The sequence below is a fragment of the Schistocerca cancellata genome, chromosome 4, assembly GCF_023864275.1.
Source record: "Schistocerca cancellata isolate TAMUIC-IGC-003103 chromosome 4, iqSchCanc2.1, whole genome shotgun sequence".
Lineage (NCBI taxonomy): Eukaryota > Metazoa > Arthropoda > Insecta > Orthoptera > Acrididae > Schistocerca > Schistocerca cancellata.
Genome location: NC_064629.1, coordinates 378,962,677 through 378,979,999, shown reverse-complemented (window position 1 = coordinate 378,979,999; position 17,323 = coordinate 378,962,677). Strand labels below are relative to the sequence as shown.

At 35.3% G+C, this 17,323-nt stretch overlaps 2 protein-coding genes across 2 annotated transcripts; one reads left to right on the top strand and one right to left on the bottom strand.

Annotated features, from left to right (window-relative positions):
- Positions 1-5,742: 5,742 nt before the first annotated feature.
- Positions 5,743-6,321, bottom strand: LOC126184212 (death-associated inhibitor of apoptosis 1-like). Its single transcript, XM_049926580.1, has one exon. The coding sequence runs from the start codon at positions 6,319-6,321 to the stop codon at positions 5,743-5,745; it is 579 nt and encodes a 192-aa protein (XP_049782537.1).
- Positions 6,322-11,936: 5,615 nt separating this feature from the next.
- LOC126184211 (uncharacterized) lies at positions 11,937-13,205 on the top strand. Its single transcript, XM_049926578.1, has 2 exons — positions 11,937-12,978; positions 13,075-13,205. The coding sequence occupies exons 1-2, from the start codon at positions 11,937-11,939 to the stop codon at positions 13,203-13,205; spliced, it is 1,173 nt and encodes a 390-aa protein (XP_049782535.1).
- Positions 13,206-17,323: the final 4,118 nt, after the last annotated feature.

Sequence of the window (17,323 nt, the reverse complement as noted above, 5' to 3'; positions counted from 1 at the left end):
AATTTTCATGTCTCACGTTTGGCACCGGGTCGGCACGTGTTATCATAATTTAATCGCAATAAAATTAACATGTGAGTTATTATGGTCAAAGAGATAAAAATAGAGGGAATATGTATTCCATTTCGCGAAAAAAATCTTCGTGTCTTGGGACACACTACTGTCCACGCGCTGCTGATTCGGAACGCAAGACTATCACTACATCGGATTACAGCGCAGATTTAATTTCTGACTGTGAAAGAATAACGCAACAATGAGTAAATATCATCGACATCTCTGCACCCCACACACAACACAGATCCATTGTATTCCAATTAATAGCAGAAAAATGCTCTACGTTTGCGTCTCTCTCCCCACTGTGGCTGTGTCATAATTTGTGACAATGAAAGTAATTTACACCTAGAGCATGATTCCATGATGACGGTACAAATTTTCACAGATGATGTAGAAAAGTAATCGTACGTTCATTGTCATAAGTTATGAGACATCCACAGTGGGTGTGATGGGTGGATCAAGGGAGGGGGCGTGAATGATGGTGTGGCAGACGGTAATACCTCCACAACGGGGTGACAGTCTGCTGCGAAAGAAATTAAGTTCCTAACAGAAGGATGCAAGTATAGAGAATTTTGTTATGAATAATTGGCTCATAATGGGTCTGTGTTATTTATGGGGTGCCAGGGTATTGGTACCACTCACCCACCGTTAAGCAATTCCTCCACAGGCACAAATTGTCTGGGCTATAAACCGACGCAGTGGTAGTTTGGCGCATGGACAGTCTTGACAAAAGCTACAACCGTCTGCCCATCTGTGCCGTCACATTACAACTCGATAATTCTCACATGAATATTGTGATGGCCTAGAGGCGTCGTTGGTATGAAAACGACAGGGGCTAAATTAATAACACACTGCGCAGACGCTGTAGAGATTCTCAGCATCACACTCACCTTGGTGAACCTGTTGTTACTCTGGGTTCGCCCTGTCTTAAGCGTACTGCACGTTGAAAAGCTCTTCAACATAGGCTCTTTTCACTTTTATTGACAATGCACCAGCAGCATATATATTGCACTCATAACGAGCACATGATACATGTCGTTTTTTCTCTATTTATAGCTTGAATAACGGTTTTGCTTGAGGATAAGTTATTCTAGACATTGCCGTCAGCGTTTTGCGTTCCTTGTTCCACGTTCTGATAACGACGGCTTCTCTTTTATTGTGAGCATAAGTTGGAAGCGAAAGTGGACTGCACAGATTCGTTGGTTTCATATTTATCCGATTTTTGAGCCCACATTTTCAGTCCTGCGCAGGAGTCTTTCTTGAGCTGGGACTTCATGTGGTTTGTATCTTATGAAGTCTGCCCGTGGGTGTTCATGTTTTGCAGTCAAGTACCTAAACCTAGTTACTGAAATGCGAATAAAATTCATTAACATATCATATGGGTAGGTATTAGGAACAGGGAATCGTGTAAGGTTGTTCTAAGTGTCTCATCCTAGAATTGTCCCCTGCAGCTGCATCTTTGAGACACTAACCGTGGTCACTTCCCAGCCTATTCGAGGAACACAATGGTCCTCCTTCTAGTAGAATAACTGAATGTTGGAAACAACGCAGGATATGTTTGGCAACTCTGTGATCAACGAGTTACTTCCTGGATGGCACAGAACTACACTGCTAAATTCACATGATGCATTTGTATATTTCCATTGAATAAGCAGAGTGATCATCACGTAAGGTGTGAAATCAAGTTATCAATTTATGGTTTCGAATTCAGGAAAGTCATTGCACGCAAAAAATGTAATTATTTCGTCTTTTAAGGTTGCGATATAGCTGTCTTAGACACCTGTACGGCTATAAGGTGAAGGAAAACGCTATAAGAATTAATTAGCTCCGAGGTAACGTGGCTGCCTACGAAATGAATGCTGCACTGGCTTGTGGTCCCAGTCTCGGTTAAAATGCTCGAGTATTAGCCGTTTTGTATATTTCCATTGAATAAGCAGAGTGATCATCACGTAAGGTGTGAAATCAAGTTATCAATTTATGGTTTCGAATTCAGGAAAGTCATTGCACGCAAAAAATGTAATTATTTCGTCTTTTAAGGTTGCGATATAGCTGTCTTAGACACCTGTACGGCTATAAGGTGAAGGAAAACGCTATAAGAATTAATTAGCTCCGAGGTAACGTGGCTGCCTACGAAATGAATGCTGCACTGGCTTGTGGTCCCAGTCTCGGTTAAAATGCTCGAGTATTAGCCGTTTTGTAACAGAGCTACAGGCAGACAGATCGAAAATCAATAAGAGAATCTTATTTATTTTGTTTATGAAATGCCATATTTTTATACTATTCTAGAGTGACCTAGGACAGCAGGTACACACACGTAGAACATAAGTAATAATTACTAATTCGTGCTGATATAGGCACAGAGACATTATATTTTATTAAAATCGAATTTTGTCGTAAGGTTATTGCGGTGCACTGTGTTTCATTTGTATTTGTACAGTGCAAACTTTAATAGCGTATTCCGTAACTTTATTGAAAACAACAGTAAACATCAGAGAGAAATCAATCATCAACAATATATTCTCTCATATTATCTTAAACAGTCTGACAACGCTTAGATAGTTTACCGATTCCACGCCTGTGGAAATGTAATGTGTTTGGGTTAAAGATGTCGTCATACGAGGTTGGAAATGCATTTTGGCTCTTAAAGGAATTTTCGTGACTTTTTTCCGTTAAGGGACGAGAAAGCTCAACATTTGAGAGCATAACATGAGGAGGGTAAGTGTGTGGTGGATGACGTCCCAAACAGATTTCTAGATAGTTCTGTTTTTGAGATCAGCACAGGGTGTTACCGTGTAGTAGCAGCACGTGGTGTAGTTTTGTCGGTCGTTTTTCTTACACTACGACGCGAAAGTGTCTCAAGTTGTTGACAACAAATACCAGCTACGATGAGCACACCCCCTGGGAGGAGTTCGTAGCGCATAATAGGCTATTTGAGTCATCATATGCAAAATATTATGTTGTCACTGCCCTTTGCTCGAGTATATGCTTTTGTTGGAGTTCAGCCATTAATTTTTTCTCAAGAAGTTAACATAAGGTCATTATAACTCGCCACCAGTAACAGTATTGCAGAGGAAAGGTCAGTGAGCAGCTGATTACGTTCAAGCAAAAATGCAGTTACGGTCACCGCTTTGATTTTTTATGCTTTGAACTAGAGCATACAGTACTCCTATTCCAGACTTCTGAGCCTTGCCTATTGAATACAAATGCCACGTGACGCTTAAATGGTCGTAATTCATCACATATATCAGTTTTTGTTTCTTCCTGAATCTGGCAAACTCCATCGTTAGGAGCAGCGCTTCATTCTTGCGAATGAAGATTTCAGTGCCGTTTAACACAAACTCAGATGGAACTGGATTTGTTGCTTAATCACACACTTCATGTATCTTGGGCCCAGATAATTCTCATGATTCTTCCACTGTGAGTCAAGAGCTGGCATTGATGATGCAGTTAGTAATGGAAAGTGGTGCATTTTGCTTTCGAATCTTTGTGTGTGAATAACTGCACGTCCATGCTGTACCACCTTCATCCACTCGTCCTTTTGCTGACAAATGATGGCCACCTTAGTATTGTCTGCTCATATGGAATCATAGGTTTAGTGTTTTTATGTGTGTTCCATGCAAATGTCGTCTCAGGAATATGCTCCATTTGTGAAATAAATGTTAATAAAGCAGCTACTTAGTTCGTTAAATCTTTCACCAAGAGGCACCCCAGGTCGTTTCTCCATGTCCTGTAATCTTTAGCATTTTATATTCTATGAGAGAAACTTACTTAACACGCTTAACAATGTCTGATACCTGATCGGTCGTTCTCGAGTTCACTAATTAAAATTCCAGTGTGCATGCAGGACCAACTGTAAGTTCATGGAACTTCAGTCGATTTAGCACTCAGGACTGAATAATTACTGTCAATCACCTTATTTGTGCACAGTTAGTTCTCAGTTACCCAAAGTACTTGATATAATGGGAAGTGATCCACTTTTATCGAAAGTCCGAACTACTTTTATGGTGAAAGGCGTTTTGGTTTCCACATTCCACTCAGTATGGTACTTAGGTTCACAGAGGATTACAAGAATATTATGTTAAATGTTGCTACGAACTTTTTCTGATTCGTGACACAAAAGACACTAAATGCTTCGTCGCAGATAATGCAGACACCGAGTCGAAAACTGTGATCGGACAAATGTGCTGGGAAGTGCCAGAAATACGGGTGTCTGGGAAAGGGCAAATATCATTGTGAAATAAGAAAGGATCTAAGTCTTGAAAGGGTACAGTACCACCCGACATTGAAAATGGGTACAACATTCTTCGTTATTCTTGTCAGAACAACATATTTTTTCTAATAATAACTCAGTTTCAATTAATACAACGAAGCCGGATACCAGTGTGGGAAAGAATGACAATTTATTTATTTAAATGATCACATGTGCACTCCCACAAAATAAATCCCTACATCCAGTTTGGTGAGATCTGTGAAATGAATGAATGTATGGTCGTCTGTTAACCGCAGATTGTGAATGTGAATATATGATCATCTTTGAGACGGTACTTGGGTCACCTTTGGTGGGACCAAAGAGATGAAATTTACCTGAGCTTTGAGCGCCTGAAATGTGGCTGACCAATACGGTAGCATGGTCTTCCCCCACCTCGACAGAGGTGCTAGATGCCCTGAAGAACGGCCATGTTTCAGCACTCTGCCGCTGGGTCCAGTGTTGGTAAGACCTGTCTTAGGCGTGCTCCGTAAGGACAAAAGAGTGGAGACATGGTATGCATGTGAAATACTTAAGAGTAGTTTAGAATAGTAATTTCTCTATTTCAGGAACTTTTGTGGGGAGAATTAAATGTCAGGCAAGTAGTGGAGCAATGGGGCTTCAAGCACCAGCGACGTCACAGCCTATCTCTGATGTCACAATGACGTAATGATGACGTCACAATGATGTAAGTATGACGTCACATTGACAACCTATCTATGACGTCATAATGACGTCATGATGACGTAATGAATTACATCATAATGACATCATGATAGTGTAATATTTTTATGAAGTTATGATGACATACGTGGTGGACTTTTGCCAACAGCGTTGACCTTATTTCCGCATGTTTTGATACTGACCTTACATAATATGACGTCTTTAGCTCACTGCGACATCATTTTTTTATGAAGTTATGATATACTTGGTGGACTTTTGCCAACAGCGTTGACCTTATTTCCACATGTTTTGATACTGACCTTACGTAATATGACATCTTTAGCTCACTGCGATAGCATTGACAGTGCCACAACCTACATAGCTATATTTTGTTAAGTCATGTTGATGTCATGGTGATGTACTTGATGGCACTGACCTTACGTAATATTACGTCTTTAGCTCATTGTGATATCATTTACAGATTTTTCCTCTTGTTACCTCCTCTGACATACTTGGTGGCACTAACCTTACATAATATGATGTCTTTAGCTGATTGTGATATCATTGACAGATTTTTCCTCTTGTCCCCCTCCTCTAGGCATTGCGACTACCTCACACACACACACACACACACACACACACACACACACACACACACACACACACACACACACACACACACACACACACACACACAAGGTGTGCAATAAAAACAAGCTTATATGTTTATTCAGATATCATTTAATGTAAGAAAAATAATTTTGTTACAAAATGTTATTAATTTATTTTACACTTTTACTTAAATCTACTTCATCATCTGCCAGATCAGGTTTATTTTTCAACCATAAATACATGCAATGAGGGAACCAGCGATAGTGTTCACCCCATGGATCATCACCATCAACCCAATCATGCAGTGTCCCACAACAGTAGAAGCAGGTCATGTGATCAGCAGTACCAGAGTAGGAGAAACCTGCTTCAGCCAGTTCTTCAGCCTTTACTGGGATATACGAGGGCCAATCATGGAAGGACTGTTGACGTACTTGCTGACAGCAATACTGAGGCCATGCTGGTTGTGCTGTATGCATCAAAGAGAGTTTTTTAACTGTACAACAAGGACAACATGTGTTGATACCAGCAAGATGGTATGATGCAGGACATATATGTCTCAGAAATGGTATGTCATCAAATTGCCAGTTACTCTCTTCAATGTTACAATACATACATTTTACAGTATCATCGTTACTGTTGTGATTTGGTCTATAGAAGCCCATCTCTGCTAGGTCTTCAGGCTTCAAAAAGTCGATGGGCCAGTTACCATTCTCAAAAGTCTTTAGACGCTCAGCAAATGTAGGGTACATTGTGTAGCTTGCTTACAATTCTTAGTGCACATGTGTTAGGCGGTTACTGACTTGTTATTTGCTCTTTATATATTCTAATGATTAGATAACCAATTCTTACATAATTATTCCAGCTTCTCGTAATTCTTCTTCAATAGAAATAATCTCATCGTCATGTGATGAATTACCTGCTGCTTTTGACCCATGCAAAAAGAAAAGACGTCCAACAAGTTCATTTGGGTCATCCCAGTACATATAATCAGGAGGTAAATTGCTGCTATGTGTCTTCCACTGTTTTACTTCTGGAACATTTACCTTCTGTTTCTTTCTCATCTACAGTAATTCCTTTACCACTATGAATACTAGGTTCACTTTCCAAAGTTTCCTCACTTAGCTGCCGATGTGCTTTTAGTAAATTTGCTGGAGATGATTTTCGAACTTTGCTTACATCAGACCGATTTAAATGAAGAATGCGTTGTATGATTGTTTTATATTTTATACTGTTATTAATATTAACTGGTTTATGAGCAGAATAACCTTTCTTATGGGCATTGGTAGCTTTTAAAATTTTTGCATACGTAAGAAGATCAGATTTTGTATAGCTTCTAGCTAAAGGTTTTTTTCTAAGAAGTAGATTATATAATCCTTTTGAACCATTGTATGTTACATCATTAATGATTATATCCGCTCCATCAATTATCGCTTTTTCATTCCCTATCATCCACCCATTACGGAGGTCATATCTCATACCATACACTTCATCACGTTCTTTAGGAGGAATTTGCCTTAATATTGATGATACTAATGTCTCATCAGGTGAAGTGAGAATACCTCGTTTCACAAAATCTTCCACTTTTTCCTCTTGATCGGATGATATAACATCAGGTGAAATAAGATTTTCTGGTTTCACTTCCTCTTTATAATGAGATGATGTAAATGTAGGATATGAAAGCTTTTCTCTTTTACTAATAGAAACAAGTTCTCTCAGAGGATCAGAAACTGGCTTCAATTCTTCCTCCAATTGTTTTTTCTTTTAATTTCTTTTTCCTTAAGGGATAAAAATTTTTTACGCATATTTCTTCTAGCAGACATAATTTGCCTTTTCAGTTTTATATTGCAGTTTACAGCCTGTTGAAGCATTTCAAGTTATTTGTATGGTTGGCACTAGATAATGATTGAAACAGGTACTGAGGTTACATCTCATCTGAGAAATATAGTCAAATTACAGCATATTTATATTACCTCATATTCAAATTCCACATGAAGACCATAATTTCCCAATTGAAGTGGGTGTGGTTGTTTAAAACTGAATTTATCTCCTTCCTTCACACTTAAAGGTACATTTAACGCAAGCTCAGTTTCCTTGCCATTGTGTACAAATGTAATCACTTCCATATCAGGTGATGCTGAGCGTAGTTTCATAGTTCCTGTATAAGGAATATCATATTCATACTTCCCATTATGTAACAAATATTGTATAGAATTAGGATTTGTGGAAGGTATGCTATCTATGCGTAAAATGAATTTCTGACTTACTTTAGAGAGTGTTTTATCTACATATGCTTTGTTAGCTGCATCGGTTTCTATTATTGGTTCTCGCAAATTTGCAAGTCGCTTATGTTGTATATCAAACACTCGATCTGTTACACCAAAGAGATCTAACATATTTATATTAGGCTGTGACATTTTAACTCGAATATTATTCTCATTTTCTAACATAGATGTTACTTTATGATCGATTTTTTTACAATATTTTCAACATATTTCTTATTAACAGCATCATACATATTAATTGGATCCAAAACATTTTCAAGTCTCATATTGTTTATATCAAGAACACCTTCCCTGACTGATAAATTATTCAGTAGTAAATCATTCTGAGGAATCTTATAGGAATCGACAAGTGATCTGATTTTTACTTCTAACTGATTATATTTTCCATCCACATAACCCTTTGTAGCCACATCACTTGATATTAATGGATCTAAGACCCCACTTAGCCGCTTACCTTTAAGTCGTATGACATTGGTTCTATCATCTGACTCTAAGAAGCTCTTGTTTTTCAAGTCCATTTTTGGTCAAACTGCTTCTTAAGCTGTATAAATGAATCATCCACATATTTCTTGGTGCTAGCATCATTATTTTCCTTAGGAGAAGAAAGGTTGCTAATGCGTTTCGAGTTAAGTCTGATAGAATCACTTAAGACATCGAATGCCCTTAAAACAACATTAAGTTTGTTCCAGGTAACTATATTGTCAACAAACCTTCTAAGACTAGTTATGGAACTATCAGCATACTTTTTGGTAGATGCATCACTGTTCTCCAGTGGATCTCGCAAACCTGAAACACTTTTGTTTCCAAAGTTGACTGCATCATGTGAAAGATGTAGTATACTGAAAAATGATTTTAGCTGTGGAATCCATTTACTGATTGAAACTAAGAAATTGTCAACATATTGCTTTGTAGCTACATCATTCACTGCTTGTGGTTCAGAGAGAACAAGCTGAACGTTTCCAGAGGACTGCATTGTGCAAACTAAAATAAAAGTAATGCAAAGTCTTCTTAAATGCAAAAGAACTCATCAAACTTCTTGCGATAACGTCCATTGTGAATTTTATCATCTTTGCTGATAACTAAGAAACTGTACAGTTCACTATCCCAAACTTGTTTACACAAGTTTAGAAATTGAGCATAATCCATATCTGTATCAACATGATCATTGTATACATGCCTTAAATTGCACTCATCTTGTTTGAATAGCATAATCATGTTAGCATTATCTCTAATCAGTTGCTTTGGGATCCGACTGAATGTCTGAAATAGGTAAAGGCAGTCAATATCATAATGTCGCCCCATGCAAAAATAAGCCCTTATGTTCTCTTGTTTGTCGCATATAACATCAACAAAAACAAAAACTGAAGATGGTAAGGCTTTATCAGGTAAAATAACATCTTCATTGTTTGAAAATGTAAAGAATTTGATCCTTTCAAGCCTAGATAATATGTTTGTGAGAAATTTATACTTCGCTTGATGCAACGATTTTGAATATATATAAAGATTCTGAAATTTTAGACCATTTTCATGAATCAGAAGATTCACTACAACGTTAGTTTTTCCAAAATTTGAGGGACCGCAAATAATGCATCGCACAGTATGTGGTAACAAATCACCATGTTTCTTCCTCTTACCATCTGTATTATCAAATGAAATATTTGTAACTGGTAGTTGGAGTACATGTTTCTTCAAGCGCATGTTGGTTAAAAGTGTTACAGATGCTTGGTGTAATGTATATAAAAGTAGATTTTTCCCACCAACCTAATCATTTAATGGCTAGACACACTCAGAGGAAGGTTGGCAGAGGTATTTTAAACACAGCTATTAACAGACTCCCTATAGATCTGCACCTACCAGGATACAATTATTGTGGTCCAGGTACCAAGCCGGCCGGTGTGGCCAAGCGGTTAAAGGCGCTACAGTCTGGAACCGCGTGACCGCTACGGTCGCAGGTTCGAATCCTGCCTCGGGCATGGATGTGTGTGATGTCCTTAGGTTAGTTAGGTTTAAGTAGTTCTAAGTTCTAGGGGACTGATGACCTTAGAAGTTAAGTCCCATAGTGCTCAGAGCCAGCCAGCAGGTACCAAACTACAGAAGAGATTACAACGCGGTGATCGTGGTATCAATCCACTAGATGATGCATGTAAAGAGCATGACATAGCATATGCCACATTTCCAGATAATCTTTCACAAAGACATAAAGCTGATGAAATGTTAGCAAAGAAAGCTTGGGAACGTGTTAAAACAAAATCCGCAAAGCTTGGTGAGATACTGGGAGCATTAGGAGTTGCAGGTACAATGAAAGCAAAAGTTAAATTGGGGATGGGTGCAAAAAATTCTTCAAGGAGGAAGAAAGACACATTGAAGAAGGTTATTACAAAGGTAGGTAGAGCTATGAAGGGATTAAAGAAGAATGGGAATCTTCTTAGTACAGCTAAGATTGCTCATAAAATAGCGGTAGACAGTGTTCGAAAGACAGGAGTCGAAAATTTACAAAAGAATAAGACTCGTTTTATACCTATTCCAAAAACAGGTGGTGCTTTACCTCTTATACCAATTTTTGCAGCTCTTTCTGCTACTGGAAGTCTTGCAGGTGGAGCCTCTGGTATAGCTAAAGCAGTTAATGATGCAAAAAGTGCCCGTAAGCAGTTGGCAGAGATGCAACAACATAATAGAAAGATTGAAGCTCTAGCTTTGCAAAAGGGTAAAGGACTTTATTTAACCCCATATAAAAAGAATGGTATGGGACTTTATCTAAATAAAGGAACTAAAAAAATCCAGTTGATATTACCAGATCGACCTCTTACAAATATCGATTTGAGATTCTATGAAAAAAAGTGGAAAATACCTAATTTCTGAGGTTTTTTTCATGAGAGACACATTACCTAAAACAGCAAAAAAAATTTGAAAGTGCAATTGTGAACTTGAACACTTCAAAAGAGCCTGGATCACACTGGGTTGCATACAAAAAGAAGAATGATACTGTCTACTGCTTTGATAGCTTTGGTAATCTACCACCACCTTATGAAATCTTAAAATATTTGAATCATTGTACTTTTAAATATAATTACAATACCTTTCAAGCAATTAATAGTTACAATTGTGGTCACCTGTGTTTGAAATTTCTTTGTAAAGAATAAAAGGAGCTACAAGTGTACATACATATGCATTCACACAATGGATATTGGACAAGGTAAGACATTAATTGTTAGTGGAAAAAAATCAGTGCTGGTAACAAAATTTAATCCAGCACTGGACGTATCAAATGGTGTCTATGAAATAGCGCTTCTGAACTATTTTTCATACAATTCAATACCTAATGTTACTCCACAGAATTGCAATTTCTATTTTTCTAAACATAATGAAATATTACAGAAGTTTGTCATTCCAACTGGTTCATACGAATTGCAAGATATTTTCTCTGAACTGTTAATACAAACAGATGAATACAATGAAAAATTAACAAGTTCATCTCTCAAAATTTTTCTTGACTTTGATTATGATAAACATCTTAATCGATGCAAATAAAACACAATGTTACACTAAACTTTGATTTAAATAACAATCTTGGATCCCTTCTAGGATTTACAAAGGGAGTGATTAAAGGCAATAAAGATTATAGCATTGTATCAACAGCTAACCATCCTGTGAATATTCAGAACATAAATGTTTTAAATAAAGAATGTAATATACGTATCAGGCGGTTCCTATATTAATGGTGAACCTTCTCATGTTATTCACCAGTTTTGGCCAACAGTAGCTCCAGGATATAAGATTGTGGAAACACCAAATTCACCCATTTATGTGCCAGTCATTACAAGATACATAACCTATTTTATAATATCTATTTTTGACCAAGACAGGCAAGTTTTACCACTAGATGAAGACGAAATAACTGTTAGACTTCACTTGAGACGAATTAAGTAATGGGAATTGTGTATAAGGAGAACTGTAATTTTAGTAATGGAAGTGGTGTCACTATCAAAAAAGTAAGAAAAAATAAAAAAGCTTTTAACTATATACAGTAAACAGCTATTGAAGTCATTAGGGTACAAATTAGTATAAATACTATAACATCATGGATGGTAACAACACTTCTGCACAGATTGCTAAACAGTGAAAAAGGAACAATGAGCAGTATTCTGAATGTTCGTGAAAACATTACTTTTGATGATTCAGTTCATCGAATTGAGAACCATGCATACAAACGTTATGGACAATCAGTATTTGGGTATAATGATTCAGTATCAATTGTCATTCAAAATGAAAACAGTTACTTATTACCTTCAGAAAGTAGATTATTCATTGAAGGAAAAATAGTAAATACTGCTAAAACTAAGGCAACTGATGCTAATTTAGGCAAAAACTGTGTACTTTTCTTATTTTCAGAACTTCAATATCGTCTTAATAATGAAGTTGTTGACCATGTTCGTAATCCTGGAATTACTACACTTCTGAAGGGAACTGCATCTTTTACACCTTATCATTCCAATATACTGTTAAATGCAGGATGTGGCTCAGTTGCAAACATCAAAGAACTTGTAGATAGTAAAGGTCATTTCAACTTCTGTATTCCTTTGAAAATGATATTTGGCTTTTGTGAAGATTATAAAAAAATTATACTCAATGCACGACATGAATTAGTTTTAATTCGTAACAGGAATGATACATCTTCTGTATTAGCAACTAAATCAGATCCAGATGTGCAAATAATACTGGAAAAAGTGTGGTGGGAAATGCCTCATGTGCATGTAGTAGATAAAAATCAAATTCCATTGTGGAATATTTTGAAAAATGATAGAAGTTTAAGACTTGCCTTTCGTCATTGGGATTTAATACAAAGCATAGCACCAGAGATTAATTTTTGGTCCTGGAAAATTAAGTTCACAACACATCTGGAAACTGCTAGATATGTAATTTTGGGTTTTCAAGTTGATAGGGAAGCCTATGACAAAGATTCTAGTATATTTGATAGTGTAGATATAACAAATTTGAAAGTGTATTTAAATTCTGTGCGATATCCAGAAGAAAACTTTCTATGTGATTTTGAAACCAAAACATTGGCTCAAGCATATGATTTATATTCAAGATTTCAGCACTCATATTATATTCATAACGGATTAAGTAAACCACTTTTGAGTCCAATTGAATTCCATAACAACCCCATATTTGTTACTGATTGTTCACATCAAAATTAATCAATAAAATCCCCCATAATAGATATGAAGATTGAGATAGAAACAAAGAATCCTTTTAAAAGAAACACAATGGCATACTGTCTTGTAATACATGATGTTATTATTGATATGAACCCCACTATCAACCGCGTGATGAAATGTGTGCAGATATAAGCTTATAAAGTTATATTCTACTGTTAGTACTGCTCTTGTAACAGACTGAATCAAAATGAATAAGGTAATAATCATTGAATCAAGACACAATATTGTGACTTGTTTAATGGTGAACTTGATTGAGGATGCAGAAAGAATATTAAGTGTTCATACTGTACCTTATTCAGCAAGTACACTGGAAAGTCTTATAAGAACCTTGCTTCTAGCGCACAGTGAGTGTAAAACAATTGCATACTCTAGAAATTATCTGCAAATGGAAATTCTACGGTGCTTGAAGAATATTATTCCAGAAGACTTAAATCTCATACAACTTGAATATTATGGTTTCCAAGAAGATGAGTGCGACGTTTTTATGGTGTTTCAATGGTTAAAGTCAATAAATGTTTGTAAAATTATATTTAGAATATCTCAAAAACTGGGACAACCTCAGAATCTAAATGGTTTAGATTATTATCTATTTCCTGTCAAGCTCTTACCTAAGTTAATCTCGGTTCCACAAATCTTTAAACTGTTACCACAATGTATGCAAATGATGAATATTTAAAATGTTACCAATATTGTTATCGACTTCATGCCAATGATGTTAGAGATAATTGTTAAATGTGAATGTAAGTGATAAGGTTTATTTTTTAATAAAATACTGAACAACTTATATAGTCTTATTATTTTTATTAACTTTATAAGTATACATTTTACATATCACAAGTTTTGATAGTGACATATTGTGCTATACATCTGAAAGTTTTTCTATCCTATAATGTCCCCATGGTAATGTATATACGCCATTTTTTTCCACATAACTTTTATCATCATCATATGATAATGCTAATTTTCTTTGCTTTATAGTGTGTACTATATGAGAATTAGATTGAATAGTGTATTGTGTAGTCATTTTTGGTTCATTATCCAATATGCAACTACGATAGTCATCAATACTTATTTGCTTCAGAGATGCACATTTCAAACCTTTCGCCTTCTTTATAGTAGAATGAGAATCAGTATCTATTACATACATTTTTGGTCTTAGACCAATAAATTCAGTTACAATCTCTCCATTAAATTCATCTTTCATTAAACCAATTACACGTTTGTTATATATTGAAATATTATATCTATTTTCAGATGGATATCCAGAGGTATCAAACATACAATTCATGTCGGGTCTGATATCACTATACAAATCACTTGTAGATATAAGATATTCAAAGCTGTCAGTATCAGTATAACACATTTCCACTTTTTGTAGAGGATACTTTTTCAACATATAATTATAATGGAATTTAACATACTTGTTTTAGAAAGGTCAAGGATTGTCATTCCTACCGCAATCGGTTTATCAAATGGTACTGATGTTTTTGCCATTTCTATAGCAACTAAAGACTCATCGAAAATAGCCCTCTTTTTAAAATTTGGTTGGGCAATATATGCTGCTGCACCATACCTACCATTCCATGAGGAAACCAATCGAACATTTCGCATTTTTCTCACATTTTGCATTGTCTTACCAAAGGTACTATTATTCATTAACTTAAAAAAAATTTTTTCAAAATCGTTTTTAGCTTGAATCCTTTTTCTTGTGTTGATTTCAATATATGGTTTCATCCATGCCCTCTGAGAAAATGATAGAATTCTGTGAATCTTTTCTAATTCAAGACCTAAAGAGAGGCTTTGTTTAAGATTTTGTAATGTAAAACATATTTCGTTTTATCATAAAGTGTCCACATTAATCTAGGTGGGGCTTTACTATTACTCTTAGGAGATTTCATTTTCTCAGGGCACAAAGGAAAATCGTGATGTTGGTCATGACATTTTTTGTGATACTTCAGATCAACTTCAAATATGTATCCAACATCAGCTTCATCCAATACATTCATCACATTGAATGTTTGTACCTCATCTGCTGTTAACCACTTAAAATTACCAACAGGTAAGTATTGCATCATTGCCCACCCATACAGATTATTTACATCAAAATATCCAATGAATGATTCTTCCTTAGAAGAATAATAACTCTTCATATACTTGTTATTAGCTACAGCATGTCTGTGTGAGCAATGAACAATACCTCCTCTGATTCCTCTTTCAACAAATTGTAATTGGGTTACATCTGTAATTAACTCCAATATTACATTAGTAGATTTAAGAAGAGCATCCCAAGCTAAACCTGGTGATGTTACATAATGAGCAGGATCTAATTTATATGTATCAAGACATAATTTTCTGAAATTTTAAAATACATCAGCTAGCAATAGAACATCAGATTTTAAGTATATATCTGTATAATCGCCAATAGTTTTACATTTAAAAAGAGTCCATACATAATATGCACGTTTATACTCTAAGTGTGATACAGTTTCACCAGTTAGAAGACTTTGGAAATGTTCTCTCTGAGGTAGTTTTGTTTCTTGCAATTTCATTTCATCAGTGATATATTCATATGGGAATATACCTTTCTGACATACTAAACTGAACTGATTTTCATCATTAAAGTATTTTCTTGTTAATTGCAATGAGCATTTATCCATATATGAGACACATTTTTCTAATGAACAAGCTAAAAAATTTAGAGAGTCTATAAATCGGTATTTAATGAAGCCAAATGATCTATCACCTATTACTTTTTTTACATATTTTGTAAATGACTTGTATTTCTCAGTATTTGTAGGTATTAAGGTGACATGGATTTCATTCTTTTTTTAAATTTCCTTCACCTCATCAGATACCTTGCATTCACATAAATCTTTTATAAGAAAGTGAGCATCATAGTTAGTTAAGTTATGGGATATTACTGGCACTATCACACTAGGCTTATAATTTAAATTACAAGATTGATATGCTGCTCCACGAAATTTTCCAGTAAAATGACAATGATCCTTGACTCTTACATCAGTTGTAAGGAAGTGTTTTTTACATATATGGCATGTTTTAGCGTTTTCAAAGAATTTTTTGTCCTGATCATTCATCTGTAATTGCTTTTTATTCTTAAAGTACTGTAATACATTATCTGAAATTGCATTTAGATTATCAGTAAACCACTTCATATAATCTAACCCTCTATACAAGTAAAAATAGGAATATTTTTCATCATGAGTACAATGTACATACTTTGCAACACTGTATGGAACATGAACATGAACAGGTTCTGAATGAGATCTCTCACTACTTTGAGGACATGTTGTGAGAGGTTGTAACATACATTCAATATCACCATAAATAACAAATGGTACCTTTTCCTTATTGCAGTAGTTTTGAAATTGTATAGTTTTAGTTTCTTTACTTGGCATTACTGTTCTCACAGCCTGAAATTTAATACAATCTTCCAAATGCACCTTAAGTTTATCCTCTGTATAAAAGTAACACAAACATCTTTCACAGAAGTGAATCGATTGTTTATGGCTTGTTAGTGAAGATCTCATCAAACGAGATAGATTGGTTATGTAGTAGAAGTGATAAATATTAGAAAAATCAGTTTGAAGTACTAATAAATTTGCATGCCTATTATATCTTTGTTTGCTTATATGTATAGGTACAAAATAAAACTCTTTATTTTGAGCAATATTTTTCCTTGCAACCATCCAATCACCATTATCATACTGAATTCCATAGACATTAACTGATATACCTGGATTCTGCCTCTCGAATTGAGTAAGATATTTAAACTCCATTGGAAATGGAATTCCAGTAAAATTAAGTTCATTTTCAAATTTTTATAATTAGACAACTTATACTTATTCTGTTTCACTGGATACAAAGCACATAACACTGCCCATTTAAAACATTCATTATCACTACTATGTATGCTAACTATCGCTCTCTTGTCTCTAATTACATCAGGCAATTCATGATTCCTCCCAACTCGAAAGCCTTTATTTACATTAAGATTTACACAAAGCTTTACAATTTCCTTTAATGCTAAACCTGAATCTCTCTCTTGAAATGAATCAAATTTTTTCATGATTGCCTCCACAACATGTTCTGTGTACCATGCATATATATCATCAGAAATATAAAACGCTTTGTTTTTAGAAGAAATATAAATTTCCTTTTCCTCAGCAGATATTGGTGAGAGGAATATGCACAAAAGAGAACAATTGATTTTCAAAGCCTAATGTTTTGTT

Bases quoted from the DNA above. Each gene is read 5' to 3' on its own strand.
- LOC126184211 (XM_049926578.1), top strand. From the start codon at position 11,937: ATGGTAACAACACTTCTGCACAGATTGCTAAACAGTGAAAAAGGAACA. The intron at 12,979-13,074 runs GTAAACCACTTT...CCCCCATAATAG, and splicing joins TTATATTCATAACGGATTAA to ATATGAAGATTGAGATAGAA.
- LOC126184212 (XM_049926580.1), bottom strand. From the start codon at position 6,321: ATGTACCCTACATTTGCTGAGCGTCTAAAGACTTTTGAGAATGGTAAC.